General features: G+C 37.9%; 2 protein-coding genes and 2 long non-coding RNA genes across 10 annotated transcripts; 2 read left to right on the forward strand and 2 right to left on the reverse strand.

Annotated features, from left to right (window-relative positions):
• Positions 1–292: 292 nt before the first annotated feature.
• On the forward strand, positions 293–1465 carry LOC135116368 (uncharacterized). The gene is made up of 3 exons (XR_010276258.1): positions 293–526; positions 844–935; positions 1328–1465. It is a non-coding gene; the product is annotated as an uncharacterized LOC135116368 (long non-coding RNA).
• An 89-nt stretch (positions 1466–1554) lies between these two features.
• On the reverse strand, positions 1555–5847 carry LOC135116366 (methionine adenosyltransferase 2 subunit beta-like). 5 transcript variants are annotated; one of them, XM_064033748.1, is made up of 6 exons: positions 5746–5847; positions 5217–5338; positions 4183–4370; positions 3455–3607; positions 2625–2815; positions 1555–2285 (listed from the first exon to the last, which is right to left on the reverse strand). In XM_064033748.1, exons 2-6 carry the CDS (start codon positions 5330–5332, stop codon positions 2043–2045), a joined length of 891 nt encoding a protein of 296 aa, XP_063889818.1. In that variant the 5' UTR covers positions 5333–5338; positions 5746–5847; the 3' UTR covers positions 1555–2042. The 5 variants fall into 5 exon arrangements, with proteins under 5 accessions (XP_063889818.1, XP_063889819.1, XP_063889820.1 ...); XM_064033749.1 differs by having other exon boundaries at positions 5217–5480; positions 5746–5806; XM_064033750.1 differs by having other exon boundaries at positions 5217–5334; positions 5746–5801.
• A 1922-nt stretch (positions 5848–7769) lies between these two features.
• LOC135116369 (complex III assembly factor LYRM7-like) lies at positions 7770–12523 on the reverse strand. 3 transcript variants are annotated; one of them, XM_064033754.1, is made up of 7 exons: positions 12400–12523; positions 11295–11381; positions 11107–11179; positions 10590–10660; positions 10229–10310; positions 9433–9547; positions 7770–8199 (listed from the first exon to the last, which is right to left on the reverse strand). In XM_064033754.1, coding segments are annotated over exons 2-7 (366 nt in total). In that variant the 5' UTR covers positions 11319–11381; positions 12400–12523; the 3' UTR covers positions 7770–8198. The 3 variants fall into 3 exon arrangements, with proteins under 3 accessions (XP_063889824.1, XP_063889823.1, XP_063889825.1); XM_064033753.1 differs by having other exon boundaries at positions 7770–8307; XM_064033755.1 differs by having other exon boundaries at positions 7770–8318.
• Positions 12038–16383, forward strand: LOC135116370 (uncharacterized). Its single transcript, XR_010276260.1, has 3 exons — positions 12038–12120; positions 12313–13026; positions 16252–16383. It is a non-coding gene; the product is annotated as an uncharacterized LOC135116370 (long non-coding RNA).
• Positions 16384–16740: the final 357 nt, after the last annotated feature.

Below are 16740 nucleotides of genomic sequence, written 5' to 3' on the forward strand. Positions count from 1 at the left end.
TTTTTACTTCATATTTTTTATTTTATTACAGAGAAAAAATCATATAAATGAAACTGATCCTTCTATTGAAGTGTTTTTTTTTTTCTCCACAAAAGACATTCTTCACTAAAGCACTAGCAGATGGACGTAAAATATAAAGTACTTGCAAATTATTACACTGCTCTCAAAATACATGGGGTGGCTTTCTCTGTAGCAGCCAGCAAGTGAAAAGCTGTGTTGAGGTTGCCTTGCTTCGAAACGTCCTCTCTCTCTCTCTCTCTCTCTCTCTCTCTCTCTCTCTCTCAACCAACTTTATGAATTATTTCTTCTTTTGCCTTTTCATATGTTTTGTATTGTCAAAAAAGTTACTTATTCTTCATGCGGCTTCTATGATTTTGCAATTTTCATAATTTTTCTCCAACTTCACTGTACGCCGGGCACACAGCAGAAAATATTTCAAGTCCTCATTACTTTCATGGACCATTTCGCATCCGGTGCCATATTTTGAATCCTCTCCTTGGTCCTACATTTGGACAAGATCACTGATGTAGGTCCCTTCCTATAAACTCTGTCTTCATCTTTCATTTCTTTTCTCCAATGTCTGCATACAGTATTTATTCCCAAGTTGCCTTTTTCCTTCATTACTTTCAACCAGTATCTTGTGTCCCATTCATTTACTTTCTTCCTTACGTCCTAATCTGTCACGCTGCAGCCATCTATTCCATCCAAGCTTTACTCTCGCTGACACATTCATCCATCTACTTTTTCTCTCTTCTGTCGACTGTCACTTATAATCACACCATCATCATCAGGTTTATTTTATTTATTTATTTTTTTTTTTCCTGGAATCTCTCATGGGGTCAGGCAGTGGATGACACTTCTACCATATCCATCCATTGTGTATGCTGTCAAACTACACGACTGCCCCGCCAATGCCGTGCTGCCAGATCTTCCAGGTCAGAGATTGAAAGCAGTGTGTTGAAGGATGCCTCTTTAATCATTCGCCTTCTTCAGTCTGAATCTGCTGCTTCCAGTTATTAATATCTCTGCTTCCAGGTGTTCAAGTGCCACCACCTTTAGATATTACACCATGAGCGACATTCATGTATTAGTGCCATCATCTTTGCATGAAGTCATCACCTTTGCACTTACACTTACCTTCAGGCTCTTGGACTCCATACAATCTCCATTTTTTTTTAGCTCATCTGGGTCAAATTCCCTGAATGATAAGCACCTGATCACCTGCATACACGTCCCACATTAGTCATTCTATCATTACAAGACACCTTCACTTTCTACACTTAATTTCATTTTAATTTTGGTTTCCATCCACTCTTCCTCATTTCAGACTGACATTACTCAGCATTGAACATGCTGAGGCTGAGGCAGCACAAAGAAGAGCATCCCTTGCTCTACATTCACTACAACACAGGTGTTCTACAGCCGTTCACTTACAAACAAGGGACCACTGAAAGCAATGATGGGTGTGGAAGAGGGATAATCAGGCCAGCCCTCACAAACATTGCCTCTTGCCATTTGTCTCCAGCTTGGGATGTACAATAAAGTATGATGCAATAAAAATTAAAAATTTATTAAAACAAAAATAGCATTTCAACACTGTACATTTTCCCAACAAATAACACAAACCCATTCACTGGATCAAAACTGCATAGCTTACATAATACATATGGACACATTTCTGAAACATAACTATGCTGGTAAGAAACAATGTGAGAAATTTGTTGTCCAGCTTCCAAGCACCTGTGTTGTCCTGGCAAGAATCATTGCTAGCACTGCTCATAATAAGGCATCCCATGAGTCACCTTACCCTCCTACAATGAAGCGCAGCTGCCACTTTCAGAGGTCAAATAAATTTCTCTGTATAAAAGTACCAGATGGCACCAAGCTGGCATAGCTTACCCAGTTCCCATCTATATCAAGTATTGGAGCATTTGCTGCCACATGCCCTACTTGTCTAGTGCTCTTAAATAAATCATTCAGTCCTTTGTCTCAAGGATCTCTGAGTGGTGACAAGAGAGCAATGTCCTGCACACCAGTCTTGCTCACAGCCAAGCAGACAAACACTCCTTTATGGCCTCCTCAAACTTGGTGTGGTGGCTGATGCCAAGCTCAGTGAGGCGGCTCACATCCATCTCGGGATCATAGGGTCGCAGGGGGCTGGCATCCATTGAGGGGGTCACATGGTCGTGGGGGAGGGAGAACACTCGGGCCATTGTCAGGGTCATCTCGTACTTGGTGAGCTTCTCTCGTCCACTCCACTGATATATTCCACTCAGGTTCTGTCCCTGTAAGGTAAAGGTTCACTGTACATTAGGCAACAACATTGTCTGCCTTTTTGCCTTCCTTAAAGAAGGTAATTAAAACAACTCTTATAGGAAAGAAAAATCTGAAATCTTTCTTCTTAATATTCCTTGCATCTCATTGTCTATGCAACCTGTTTTAGTTTTATAATCAGTTCATGCACTCCACTTCTCATACTAACAGCCATCTTGCTCTTCTTATTAACCCATCCATCTAATTTCTTTCCCAATCCACTAAATTCTACCTTCCATGCATACTGTTTTCTAGACTCACAGTTCCCCAGTAGCCTGTGCCACATGAAATGCAAGGCACCACACCCTAACCTTTGCAATGAGGGCAATCATGTCAGCCAGAATGTGTGCAATGTCCCTGACATGTGCCGGGCAGCGTTGGTCATGGTGGGACACGGCCTTGGGCTCCCTGCTCTTCAAGATGTTCAGAAGACAGGTGACAGCACTCTCCTCCAGCCTCTCAACAGGACCATATAGCACAGGAATTCTCAACACACATGCATCTGTGGAGGTCAGGACAACTTTATCATCTTAGCCAGAGGTTCTCACCCTTTCCTTTGACATACACCTCTCAGCTTGGTGTATATTGCAGTTTATTCTCTCTCTCACAAAAAAAAAAAAAAACAAGTCAACATAAAAGCACAAAATATGTACACAATATATACACATGTTTGTATTTTTATAGTATAGATAATCTTTTCTTAAATTAGAGAGGGCTTTTTTTAATTTTTAGTTACTTCCCTTTTATTTACCAGTTCTATAATGGCAACAGTAAGACTCTGATTTAACACAATTAAGGATTGCTCTGAATGACATAAGCAAATATTTTCTGTTTTTTTGGCAGGTGGCTTTTGTTCCCTTTTCTGACAGGCATTACTGTAAGCCCATTCTTAACAGAGGAAAACTCCTCAAGCTGCAGGTGTTCCCTAAAGTGTTGTCGCAGTATTACCCATCCTATGTAAGTTTTAACCTTGCAGTCAATGATCCAACCATCTTAAAGGATAAGAAGCAAATTAGTGCTGCAATGAAATCACCAGCATCAGTGAAATTTATCATCAAGAGGAAAGCAGTGGAGAAAACAGTGGACTAACTGATGATGTGAGAGTGTTCGTTACATGGGTGGAAGGCCTGGCACAACTAACCTGGTGCAGCAGCCAAGACAGCTTCCTCAGATTCCAGCTTTGTCAGACCATACTTGCTGAGAGGGTTGCACTTGTCGCCAACCTTGTAAGGCGGAGAAGTGCCGTCAAACACGTAGTCTGTGCTGATGTGTATCATCTTACATTTGATCTGGTCTGAAAAGTTAATACAGTTTCAGATTTTATGGAGAGGGAAAAGACTAAAGCAGTGGTTCTCAAACTACCTAACATGATGTCCTCTTTTTGCTTCTGACAGACTTACACGGCTTCCCCACTCCCACACACTTCACTGTGTCAGCAGGCAAACTGATGTGAAGTTACTCAGCAATGTCAGTGCGGCAGGTATCGGTAACAAGTACAAAACACAAAAGGAAAACTGAATGGAAAGAAAATGGATTGAAGTGACTGAAAGAACTATAATTTTCTGCATGAGCTTAAAGATTGATACTTGTTATACAAGAAAATCAGGAACACTGCAAAAAGCCATCAGGCCTATGTACATTCAGCAATCTCTGTATAAAACATATATACCTCTTTCCACTATCATCCCCATCCAGTGTTCTTGGAGTAATTTCACTATATACTTTTTGAACATGATTTTTGGGCAGATAACTTCACGCCCCCACTAGTGGTGCACCACCACTGCCACCTGACCCCTCTCTGCTGGGGTGTCCCACTATCATCTTGAGGGTCAGCAGAACCAACATTATAGACCCAGGTTGATTCCTTACGTGCCAACGAGGCGATGTTTTCGGCTGACTTAATGTTGAGGATCCGTGTCTCCTCATACTGAGTCTCCACCACGTCTGGGAATCTCTGTGCTGCTGTGTGAATGATGAAGTTCGGTTTCTCTTTCTCAATTACGAGTCTCACTGCTTCCAGGTCTGTCAGGTCACACTTGATGAGCCCTGGGCCAGCTCTGTAATGAGGAAGGAGTCAGAACACAAATGTAACAAAGAAAACAGAACAAGTGATAACAGAAAGGAAAAGGAAAAATACAAAGTCAAGATAAATACAAAGGAAAAAAGTAAAAATGAAGACAAAATTAATTAAAAAATTCACACTTAGCAAAGATTATTTTGGTATATTGAAAAATAACACAGGTACACCTGTAATCCACCAGTGCCTGATGGCCCAGCACATTCTTCAGTTTAGACAAAATTACACAAGAAAGGACCTGAAATTACAACAGGAACCAAAGATAACATTGCTTCAGTTAACATTGACCAAAAACCAATATTTCATTAAATAAGTTTTTATAAGACTTTTCTCCATAGCTACAAAAACAGCATCATCAGCTTGTTCTTCAATGAGAATGAGAGCAGCGGCAATACAACAAAAGGGGAGAGTCTCGGGGCACACTGCTGAGCCCAGCCTGGGTGTGGTCTGCTGGTCCTGCCACTACCAACATTACTTTACCCCAGCCACTCAAAAGTCCAGTGAATAAGTGCCTACCCAGTCAGCAGAAATACTGCCTTCCCCATCACAGAGCTACACCTAAATCATCCCCCATAAAACACAAATTGAAAATATAACAACTTTAAAATATATTACAATATTTCATGAGTTAGAATACTATAAGAAGATTTCAAGTAAACAATACTTTAGCAATAATAAAATCACATCAGTAGCATTAAGGCCTTTTAAATGAAACAGCATAATACTGTACAGTGACAGTGTTTGATACATGAGGAAAAAAGTGAGCTGTCATAAACATTCATATATTTATCCTTTGTTGTAATGAAATAACCACCATCATCACTACCTGGAGAAGGCGAGCCCCTTCACTGCATGACCTGCCTTCCTCAATACAGCACACACTGCCCGTCCCAGCAACCCCGATGCTCCCGTCACCAGCACATTACATGCTGGGTTGCACATTACTGCCTGCAGGAAAACAGTCAATGTACTATGTAGCTGCAGAATAATTGCAATAACACCCAAGGAATGCAACACTACTTCAGCACACAAAACTGGTGTTGCTGGCCATGACGGGAGCCCAGCCAGGTAGGAACCAGGTGATGACAGGCTGTGAAGGTGCCACAGGGTTAGTTCTGGTATATAAAAAAAAAAAAAAAAAAAAAAAAAAAAAAAAAAAAAAAAAACGCGTGATTTTCCGCTCACTGAATAAAAACTAACTACACGAGTTTGTTTTCACCAAGGCAATAACTTTTGGCTTCAAACAACTGCGTCCTGTCACACTGATTCATCATATATGAGCTTATCTATAGGCTTATGCCAACATTTAGGCCTGTATGTACATTCCTGTATTAGTGGAAAGGTTCAAGGCTCACGTAATAGTAGATTTCCAAAACAACAGAGAGATCACGTCAGAAGTTCACTGTATTTTTTAGTCACAAGTCTGTTTTTGCAACGGCCTGAAAGTAATCTTGATCTTACTTATTTATTAATTTAGTTACTACATATATATATATATATATATATATATATATATATATATATATATATATATATATATATATATATATATATATATATATATATATATATATATATATATATATATATATATATATATATATATATATATATATATATATATATATATATATATTTTTTTTTTTTATTTTTTTTTTCTATTAATCACTATTCACTTTTTCTGTTATAAAAATATACGAAAAGACGCTGCAAAAAGCACTCCCTGCATGAAACTGTCGACTCTGGCAGGGAGAACCCTGCCAGTGAGCCCTCTGCCATTTTTTTTTTTTTTTTATGTAGGAAGGACACTGGCCAAGGGCAACAAAAATCCAATAGAAAAATATGCCCACTGAAATGCCAGTCCCATAAAAGGGTCAAAGCAGTGGTCAAAAATTGATGAATAAGTGTCCTGAAACCTCCCTCTTGAAGGAATTCAAGTCATAGGAAGGTGGAAATACAGAAGCAGGCAGGGAGTTCCAGAGTTTACCAGAGAAAGGGATGAATGATTGAGAATACTGGTTAACTCTTGCGTTAGAGAGGTGGACAGAATAGGGGTGAGAGAAAGAAGAAAGTCTTGTGCAGCGAGGCCGCGGAAGGAGGGGAGGCATGCAGTTAGCAAGATCAGAAGAGCAGTTAGCATGAAAATAGCGGTAAAAGACAGCTAGATATGCAACATTGCGGCGGTGAGAGAGAGGCTGAAGACAGTCATTTAGAGGAGAGGAGTTGATGAGACAAAAAGCTTTCGATTCCACCCTGTCTAGAGGAGCAGTATGAGTGGAAGCCCCCCAGACATGTGAAGCATACTCCATACATGGGCGGATAAGGCCCTTGTACAGAGTTAGCAGCTGGGGGGATGAGAAAAACTGGCGGAGACGTCTCAGAACACCTAACTTCATGGAAGCTGTTTTAGCTAGAGATGAGATGTGAAGTTTCCAGTTCAGATTATAAGTAAAGGACAGACTGAGGATATTCAGTGTAGAAGAGGGGGACAGTTGAGTGTCATTGAAGAAGAGGGGATAGTTGTCTGGAAGGTTGTGTCGAGTTGATAGATGGAGGAATTGAGTTTTTGAGCCATTGAACAATACCATATTTGCTCTGTCCCAATTAGAAATTTTAGAAAGATCATAAGTCAAGCGTTCTGTGACTTCCCTGCATGATATATTTACCTCCTGAAGGGTTGGACGTCTATGAAAAGACGTGGAAAAGTGCAGGGTGGTATCATCAGAGTGCTCACTGACAGCACCTTCTGTCAGTGAGCACTCTACCAGTGAGCCCTCAGGCAGTGAGCCCTCTGCAGTGAGCACCTTGCCAGTGAGCCCTCTGCAGTGAGTACCCTACCAATGGGCTCTGTGCCAGTGAACACCCTGCTAGTGAGCAGCTTACCAGTGAGCACCCTGACAATGAGCACCATGGCGCAGTGAGACCCTGCCAAAGGGCACCCTGCCAGTGAGCACCTTGCATGACTGTGGATGTGAGGACAACGCACACACACGTTCACACAGTTCAGGTCATGCAGCCAGAATAAATATGTGATTTTTTGCAGTTTTCAACATACCAAGTTGTGAACCCCCGGTTTAGCACAGTGCCATACTCGAGGATACTGTATAACAGTGTATCTTATTTGTGGCAGAGGCAATGTCAATGTCTTACCTTATTATACAATAGTTTGTAGTTTCATATACTTTGGTATTTAAAAAATTGCATTTACTCAGTTACTTATATGTTTGATTGAAAACACATCAGTGCGCTACATACTATATTCGATGTAGATGACCCAGATGTGAAAACACATCTAAAGGAAAAAGGAGAGCATCCTGGAGGTCTTACTAAATGTAAACTTAATGACTAATCCATTTGCACTTTTTAATTAAAACAGGGATGCATTTCAGTCTTATCATTTATTAATATCTTATATTTACAAATAAAAACATACAAGTATGTACAACATTGAAAAGTACTACAGTGGCAGATAACAGAGAGAGAGAGAGAGAGAGAGAGAGAGAGTTACCAACACAATTCACAAGTTTTTTTTTTGAGGGTATTGAGCAAGTTAGAAGATCCAAATGTAGATTGTTGTTTTATAAAAGCTGATTTTCAATATAGATAAATATATAATTTTTCATTAAAAAGTCTGTTGGTAAAAGTTATTTAACAAAAACTTGTTTATTAATGGGAAATAAAATGTCTGGATTCATTTAATGCTGCTTTTTCAGGTAAAAGTTTCCCTGGCACTGTCTCTGGTCCTGACCAGTGTCCTTGTGGGATGCTGGTGGTGGACGTGTCCTCTGTCCTTCAGTCACTGCAACCACCTGCACCATTACCACCAGGAAAGCTCACTTTAGAAGGGGAAAGTACACCTTTCTGCTCACTGCCACACCAAAGAAGTCGGTGGCTGCCATCTCCTCCCTGCTGTCAATCTGTAACAGTTCTTGAAAAATGGAACAAATATTTCTGCATTGCAACAATGGTTCCCTATACCAATGACACACTTCTCTTTGGAAAATTCCCTCAAACAGATGGGCATGTTATTCTTCTGGACTGGAAAGGAGTTGGCTAGTTATAGTTAACATCAAGACTCAAGCCTGAGTGATACTGTTCCTAGAAAACCTATATATTTGTAGGAAATCTTTCCTTACATCTGTACAGGAGCAGTACATATCCTCCAAGATGTGTACTGGTGGCAGTGTCAATAGATCTGATTGTACCACAGACATTAATAGCATTCTCAATGACTGTCCCATCATTAATGAAGTCAATCACCTCTTGTGGCAGCTGAAAATACCCAACAAACATACAAGTTTATTTTCAGACACCAAAATCTGCTCCAGGATGCATACATAAGAACTTTTGTAGCATCTATGTGAGTCCCAACCCAGAGCATCCCTCATCTATTATGATCAACTAATTGTATTCCTCATGTGCTGGGCACCAATCATAATCCTTCTGACCCTTCCTTGTTTTTTCATTTCCCTAGGGGATGATTTACCCTTAGTTTGGGAACCACTGCAGTTTATTCTATCTGAAAAATCACTCCATCTCCCTTTCATGTTTGACTAAACTTATGATTCATCCTTTCCACTCAGTCCCCACACATGCCATCTCCACCTCAGTTCCCATCACTCAGGTATTACTTTCCACATGTCCAAGTACTGGTTCTTCTGTTCCTCCAGATCATACCTCAACATTCCCACCATGCATAATCACAACACTTGATTTCTTTTGTATTTCTTTGTACTATGTCTGTCTTCCACACCATATCCATGATTTTCATTCACACAAACATGACAGTTTTAGACATATTCTTAATTTTATCTCTGCCCCCTCTATTTTTACCACCATAAGATATCTCGTATCCTCATAGATATTGATACTACTGTTCCTTATATTATGATTCCTGGATCATTATAATTTCTGTTTATAATGAACAATGAATAGTAACAGAAAAATATGAGGCATATGTGTAGAGCATGTTAGAAATGGCAGCCAGCACAATACAATAATACAGTGTGATTAATCCAGAAATTACTAACTCTAATACTTACTAACTGTCACTGCATGGAGTTTTCTTTTTCTTGAAGGGGCCAATCATGGTGTCTGGCATGGGTCTGTATGGCTTACCAGTGTCCAGCCTGGTGACCTCTGGCCGGAGCTTGGCACCTGTGAGTAGATTTTACAACTCAATCAAACCATGCACTGTCATGTACAGCCCAGGAACATGTGAATTTCAAGTGTGGTCTCCATGAAGCAATGAAATGTGTCACCAAATTTATCCTTCAATAATGATTCAGGAAAGTACATACAAGTTTATGTTTTATTTGATCTATAAAGGTCCAGAGTGACCTTCAATATCACATGATCCCAACACCTAAAAAAAAAAAAAAAAATATATATATATATATATATATATATATATATATATATATATATATATATATATATATATATATATATATATATATATATATATATATATATATATATATATATATATATATATATATATATATATAGAAGAATTGTAAAGAGAAAAAATTAAAGTAATGAGATGTAACAGTAAATGGGAATGGGAATGAGATGACAAAAAATAGCCTGAGGTGGAATAAACAAGAGTATGAGAATAAAAGGACTGGAGAGTGCTAGAATAAAATGCACAGACATGTGTCACTGAATACTTATCAGCATTGGTTGCTTCCTTGAGGAAGAAGACAAGGTAATACCAATACAGTCCATACTGAAACTCACTAAAGAAGGGAGAAACTGGGCCCCTAGGCACCCCCTGGCTATGCCCCTGGCCCTTATTAGGCAGAGGAACACAGGTAACAAGGTGAATCAACTCACTATAAACACCATCATTTTTTTCCACCACCTGCATCACATTGGTCCTCAGCACTTCTTCCACCTGTCTTCCAAGGGTGATGAGCTGCAGGTGAACAACAAATGGAATGTCAATGGAATTATTACATACCTCTACACAGAATTAGATGTCTTCTATTATAGTGATATAATCAAAATGCCTCTGAAGCAGTGAAGATTTCTCTGGTTCATCAGAACAGATTTAAGATAGCTTATACAGAATTCTTACATTCATACATGGATCCCTTTCAAAGATCAGTATCTATAAATTACTTTATATTTGCAAGTCAATTTGTGATCAGGATAGTCTAAGAAATAAACACAAGTTCATGGTCTCATCACTGACCTCTTCCACAGCAGCTGCATCTGACACATTCTTGTTCTTATGGAATTCTGTGTTGATCTTTTCTCGAGCAGCTGAAAGAAGACTGCTGTCTAATGGATGTCAAAGTGGCAGGCATTTTCTGCTTAAAACTAAGAGTACCAATTGAGATATATATATATATATATATATATATATATATATATATATATATATATATATATATATATATATATATATATATATATATATATATATATATATATATATATATACACACACACACACACACACACACACACACACACACACACACACACACATTTCATTAAGTTTAATTTCTGGGAGAAAGCCACCATCATGATTATAAATGCAAAAATTAACATGTCTTTCAATTTTGTTGATAGTAAAAGACTATGCATGATGTACAGGACACATTTAGGCTACCTAAAAACTCATTTCAACTGTCCATGGGAAGAAAGCAATGAAGGCTCATGGTGACTGTCTTGAGCTTCCTCCCACACGTGCCCCTGGCCCTCACCTGCCAGTGCCTTGCTGTCGCCCTCAAACACTGTGAGGCGGGTGCGATGCAGCTGTTTGAAGCACCCTAACACCTGAGAGAGAGAAAATGTAAAAAAGTGTTAAAAAGATAAATAAATAAATAAAGTAAATGAAAAAAATAAATAAAATAATAAATAAATAAATAAAAATCATAATAATGAAGCTTACTTTTCTCCTCAGTTCATGGGCCATCTTCAGTTGTGTGCTGCTTGACAATTCACTCTTGGTATTTCCTGTCACTGATGAAACAAGAACCTGAAACAAGGGATAACACTTGCCTTCAGATAAATACAAGGATGAGACTCATTTTAAAGATGGAAAGCTAAGATGAGACGACATACTTTGTCTTATTGCCACATATAACAAAAAAATACAAATATTAAGAAGAAAAAAAAAAATATATACAGAACTTAAAATGAAGCATTGAAAATAATATTTTACCACAAATTTCAACAATACTTAAAAAATAAAAATAACTATAAAGTAAATATTGAAAAAAAAAAAAACACACACACATTGGCACACATTACATTGTAGCGAATGACATAATCCTCATTTTCCAGCCTCTTCAGAGGCAACATCACACTTTGCTTACAAGATCCCCTGTAATATTCCTAAATTATCAAAGAAAACTGTGAACTTCCCTTAACTTTCAAATGGTACAACTGAACTGGTCAACATTTAAATGTGAACTGACCACATGCCTTGAGAACAAATATCACTATCATGGCTAATGTGGTTAATATGGCATGACTGGCTAATATTCTTCTTAAGACTACTATGTGTCTGCTGTCTTCATGTTCATCAACATATGCCCACTTTTTGAGTTAGGTTTGCCAGTTTGGAACACATGCTATGTAAGAGAGGAGGTAGTACTGATGAAACAGTGGCAGGCTGGTAGTCCCCGACCTAGCAACTCTGCTTGCGGGGCTGATAATTCTTGACTTCGCGGGCTCGAGCTCCTTCACGGTCGGCCATCTTCCCGTCTTTAAACGTAAGCATAACCTGGCACGCCCCTGCCAAGCTCAATTTTATGGTGAGCTGAGTACAACAATAAGCACGGTTGTGAACTTTATGCACGAAACTAAGTATAACTATTGTGTTAAGTCCACTCTCTTTACTTAACCTTCGTGCATACGGGCACGGGGGGGAACTATGCATGCTAAACCCAATCCCTCCACTTCAGAATCTTTGTGGATTTGGTGTTGGATGGACCAATGGCAGCCTGTCCTGCAGCAGGCTAGATCAACCTGACCTCGCTATCACCACTTACCTGCCAAGACAGGTGACTCCTCGCTGCTCCTTAGCCACCACTCCACACACCGCCGCGCCGCTGCCACCACTCACCGCAACAACAAATGAACTTTGCTTTCTGCCTTTGTACGGCGTCTCATTTCCTTTCCTTCAAAGAAATTGTCGTTTTCGTTGTAAATGAGTTCTTTCTCGTGACTATGAAGGACACGAAGACGCGTAGCAAATGCGGGAGGGAAAGTTTTCATTGTAGATGGTGGGCAGAGGGGAAAAAAAAAAAAAAGGATAAATAACCTTCGGAACAAAATATTTTATCATGTGATCATTGTGAACACTTATTTGCCATTTAGGATATTCCATTAATTTAATAAAAGTCTACAATATGGAATGCATTGCAAATATTGTACTGTATTATACTTAAACACTTGTATTCTGCATTTTTAGCTCATTCTTTTATAAGTGCAGACCATATACTGTAGTTGTTAGAAGTAAACTACCAAGCCTTCCAGTTCTTTTTTACATCAGGAATATATTCTGTATTCCATAATCAATTCCATTGGACACTTTGTCTATGGATGAAAAATCCCTTCCATCCAACATTCTGATACAGACATGCCTCACTCAAACATCATTCCTGCACTTTGTAATGGTCAGTCAGTCCTAAGTCTTGAACTTTTCTCATTGTAAGAACACTTGAGGTCAATTAGTAGAAGCAGCCTCAAGGTGACATATGTCCCAGAACTATTGAAAATTTGTTGAGCATTGTATGTTCAAAGTCAATATTCACGCAATTTGAATCTCATTTTATCACATTTACCAAAATCTTTTATAGACTGTCTAATTCTGCAGACATGTTCCAGTAAATGACCCAAGAACTGGATTTATACAGTATCTATTATATTGTGTGTATAGTTGCTGAAAGTTTTGTTTTCACTGATGGTCTGATGGTTCAGTGATTTTTGAGGGTTCAGATTGGCAAAACAATGGATATGGAGTGGATAGAAATAAACAGAGATGTTAACATTTTGAGAATTATGAAATTATACACTTTTCTTTCCCAAAGTATTGTCTTCAAATAATTTGAACTACATAATTAGATCTGTATGTAATTTTATCACCTCTTTTAAACAAGAAAGGCTTTGTCCTACTTTGCGTATTGTTATTATTTTTTTTGTATTCACAGATTTTGACTACTTATAGAAAAAAAAAAAAAAAAAATCTTGGGCCTCTCTAAAAATTCTCCCAGCTATATTCACTCCATGTTCCAGTCTTTCTTTACTTTCCTCTCAATATGACCACAACATTTCTGTTCATCTCCTGACCGCCACATTAATATGTTCAATTCAAGTTTTTTTTCTTTGGTTCATTATTTGTGATCATCTTTCCCAAGCTTTGTTCAGTGATCCATCTGGTCTCAAAACATTAAACACTTTAGTCTGTAAACACTTCTCCACTACCCAAGGTGGGCTGGCATACAATAATGCACTGCCAACACAGGCCACATGCAAGTGTTCCGGACCCTTAGATCTAAGATAAGTTTACTAAATTTCTTTGATCTTTAATTCTCATCACTACACAGATACACAAACCACATCTGAGAAAATTCCTCTACACCTTCAAAGGAGTTGCCATTTAGTTCCATCTGCTCTTGTCTACGTCTCCTACATCTTCCTTGTATGTCACACATCCTAACTGTCCAATATTAAACAGCTTATCTCTGAATCTCAATGCATCTCTTATGAACCCATATGCCTTATATCCTATATAAAATGTCTTGGACTCGTATTTCCTGCTGTATTTAGCCATAGTGCACTTTCAGTTATTAGTGTCACCATAGTGTTATGACCTTAATTTTATGCATATTCATCCTTGTATCTTTGGATGCCATGTGTTCCTTCCATCTTCTGAGTTTAATTCTTGTTTTAACACTGCTATCTATATATTAAATAATTTCTGAAAATCTTAATTGTCCTTGTAGGAAGGGAAAAAGTTTAGGCAGTCATGCATTGCATCTAAACGAAGAAAGCTCTGATCCCGATTTACAGTTGATATTTTCCTGGGACAGCTATCTGTCCCTTGGTTCATTCAGCCTTAAATAAACACTTGTCATCAGTGACTAGTAAGGCTGAAGACAGCAGAGAAAGAAACAGGCCACTCTGTTCCCTATGTTAAGGCTCAATATTGGTCTGTTGACAATAGTCCACAAGTATGGCACATCTTTACATTGTATTATAAATCCCTCAGTACATCACAGGTGTCTTAATGCACCACTGAGTGCATGAGTCCTTAAAGAAAGTTCTTTTTGCACTAAACTTTTATAAATATTGTTCCTAGTCTTTTACTCAACTGTTGTAATATGAATTATGTTTTTTGAAAGAAAAGGTTAAAAAAACAAATATTTGCTTCTATTGTGACACTTTCTCCAGTATTTGTCAAGTATGTGGATACATAATTTAAGACTTAACTAATTACCAAACTAAGACTTCATTAGTTATCTGTACAGCTTTAAAGTCTTTAAGAATTGCTTATTGCTGATGAAAAAATGTGCTGCATCAATATCTACATTATAATTTTTAGTTTACCAAATATTTTTCATATGTATACACACACACACACACACACACACACACACACACACACATATATATATATATATATATATATATATATATATATATATATATATATATATATATATATATATATATATATATATATATATATATATATATATATATAGTATATGACCCTTACCTAGCATGACACTTAGGTTTCGAATGCCTTCATGTGAGACCAATTTCATGCTTGACAAAATTAAATTTTCATTAAAAAAGGATTTGGTTCCCAGATCTAGGTCATCCCCTTTCAGAGGGTGTTTCAAGGGGAAATAGTTCCATTTACCACATTTTCCACTTAAAAAGAGTTTGTCAGACCTTAACCCAACCCCATCATATGTTAGAGTAAGGAGAACTTCTAAGAGCATAAAATTTGCTGCATATGGCAGACTCAGGAACCTGACAGTTGTGTTGGGTCATATATATATATATATATATATATATATATATATATATATATATATATATATATATATATATATATATATATATATATATATATGAGACAAGGTGTCTACATAGATACATGTGCCTGCATTCCCTGACAGCTTTGCCTCTAGGCCTCTATGCAAGAGAAGGGTGACTCTCACCACAACACACTGCACAAAAGTTAGTTGTGCAGCAGGTTCAACACAATCCACAGCAGAGTTTGCCAGCACAGCTGGTTTACCTTTCCTGCACCATGGGGAATCCATGTCCTTGAAAAGTCAAAAAATATGCTTCTTGGATAGTGCTTTCTCTTACCCATAATGATCAGCTACATCTGGGAAGTCATGGGCTACCATGCACATGCAAGCACAATAACTTCCATATCTTAGTCTTTACAGTTTATGGACTAGCATTTGAAGCTAAATTACCTTGCCATTATATCCACAAGGTACTATTTCAATAATTATGCTCAGATCACATCTAAGCTACATCCTCAGTCATAAAAATTGTGTGTTTTTGAAACAAGTGGTATTATATTTCAATAACATAATAAATGATAAACATTAATATACTATAGTATTCAAACTGTTTGAATTGCATGCTGACATCCTAATGAAAGAACTGCCTTTCATCCTAGCTATGTGGAATATTTTAGCCTTAAATACTGAACTAATGATTGTACAACTGAAAGAGTCTTATCTTTCATGTGTAAAAAAAAAAATAAAAAAAATAAAAAATAATAATAAAAAAAAATAAATAAAAAAAAGTATTTCACTTATATGAAAAAGCATGAAATAAACATTTCTCCATGAACTGCTGCTACTTTCCAGAGTAACTCAAGACTACTCTAACTCATGAGGACTAGCTACACACTAGCTACACCATGGGAATGAGGCATCAACAAGCTGGAAAGGAAGAAATGAAACTTGAAGCAATCTGGGCTGAGATGAGCAACTACGAGCATTGATTTCTAAAGGCACAGGAGTTGTGAGGGGCGAGGGGAGGTCATGTTGTACTTTGGGGGATTACACTGCATGGCAGGACATGTGCACTGCTACATGTGGTACACCACACCAAGGGCTTACCTGCAAACTATTCAGTTGCAATATTTAATCAGTCCAGTCAAATTCAACTTACTAATCATTATAAAATCAATTTACTCTTGCTTACACCACACTTCCTGCCATCAGTAAGCTTTTTCATATGAAGATAAATAAAATATGTATACACACACACACACACACACACACACACACACACACACACACACACACACACACACACACACACACAAAATCAAATAAATCACAGTCCTGTTT

The sequence above is a fragment of the Scylla paramamosain genome, chromosome 31 (assembly GCF_035594125.1).
Source record: "Scylla paramamosain isolate STU-SP2022 chromosome 31, ASM3559412v1, whole genome shotgun sequence".
Taxonomy (NCBI): domain Eukaryota; kingdom Metazoa; phylum Arthropoda; class Malacostraca; order Decapoda; family Portunidae; genus Scylla; species Scylla paramamosain.

Bases quoted from the DNA above. Each gene is read 5' to 3' on its own strand.
- LOC135116366 (XM_064033748.1), bottom strand. From the start codon at position 5,332: ATGTGCAACCCAGCATGTAATGTGCTGGTGACGGGAGCATCGGGGTTG. The intron at 4,371-5,216 runs GTAGTGATGATG...TCCTCATTACAG, and splicing joins AAGGGGCTCGCCTTCTCCAG to AGCTGGCCCAGGGCTCATCA. The intron at 3,608-4,182 runs GTAAGGAATCAA...TTAACTTTTCAG, and splicing joins AAACATCGCCTCGTTGGCAC to ACCAGATCAAATGTAAGATG.
- LOC135116369 (XM_064033754.1), bottom strand. From the start codon at position 11,318: ATGGCCCATGAACTGAGGAGAAAA. The intron at 10,661-11,106 runs GTGAGGGCCAGG...GTCTTCTTTCAG, and splicing joins CGACAGCAAGGCACTGGCAG to CTGCTCGAGAAAAGATCAAC. The intron at 10,311-10,589 runs GTCAGTGATGAG...GTTCACCTGCAG, and splicing joins ATGCAGCTGCTGTGGAAGAG to CTCATCACCCTTGGAAGACA.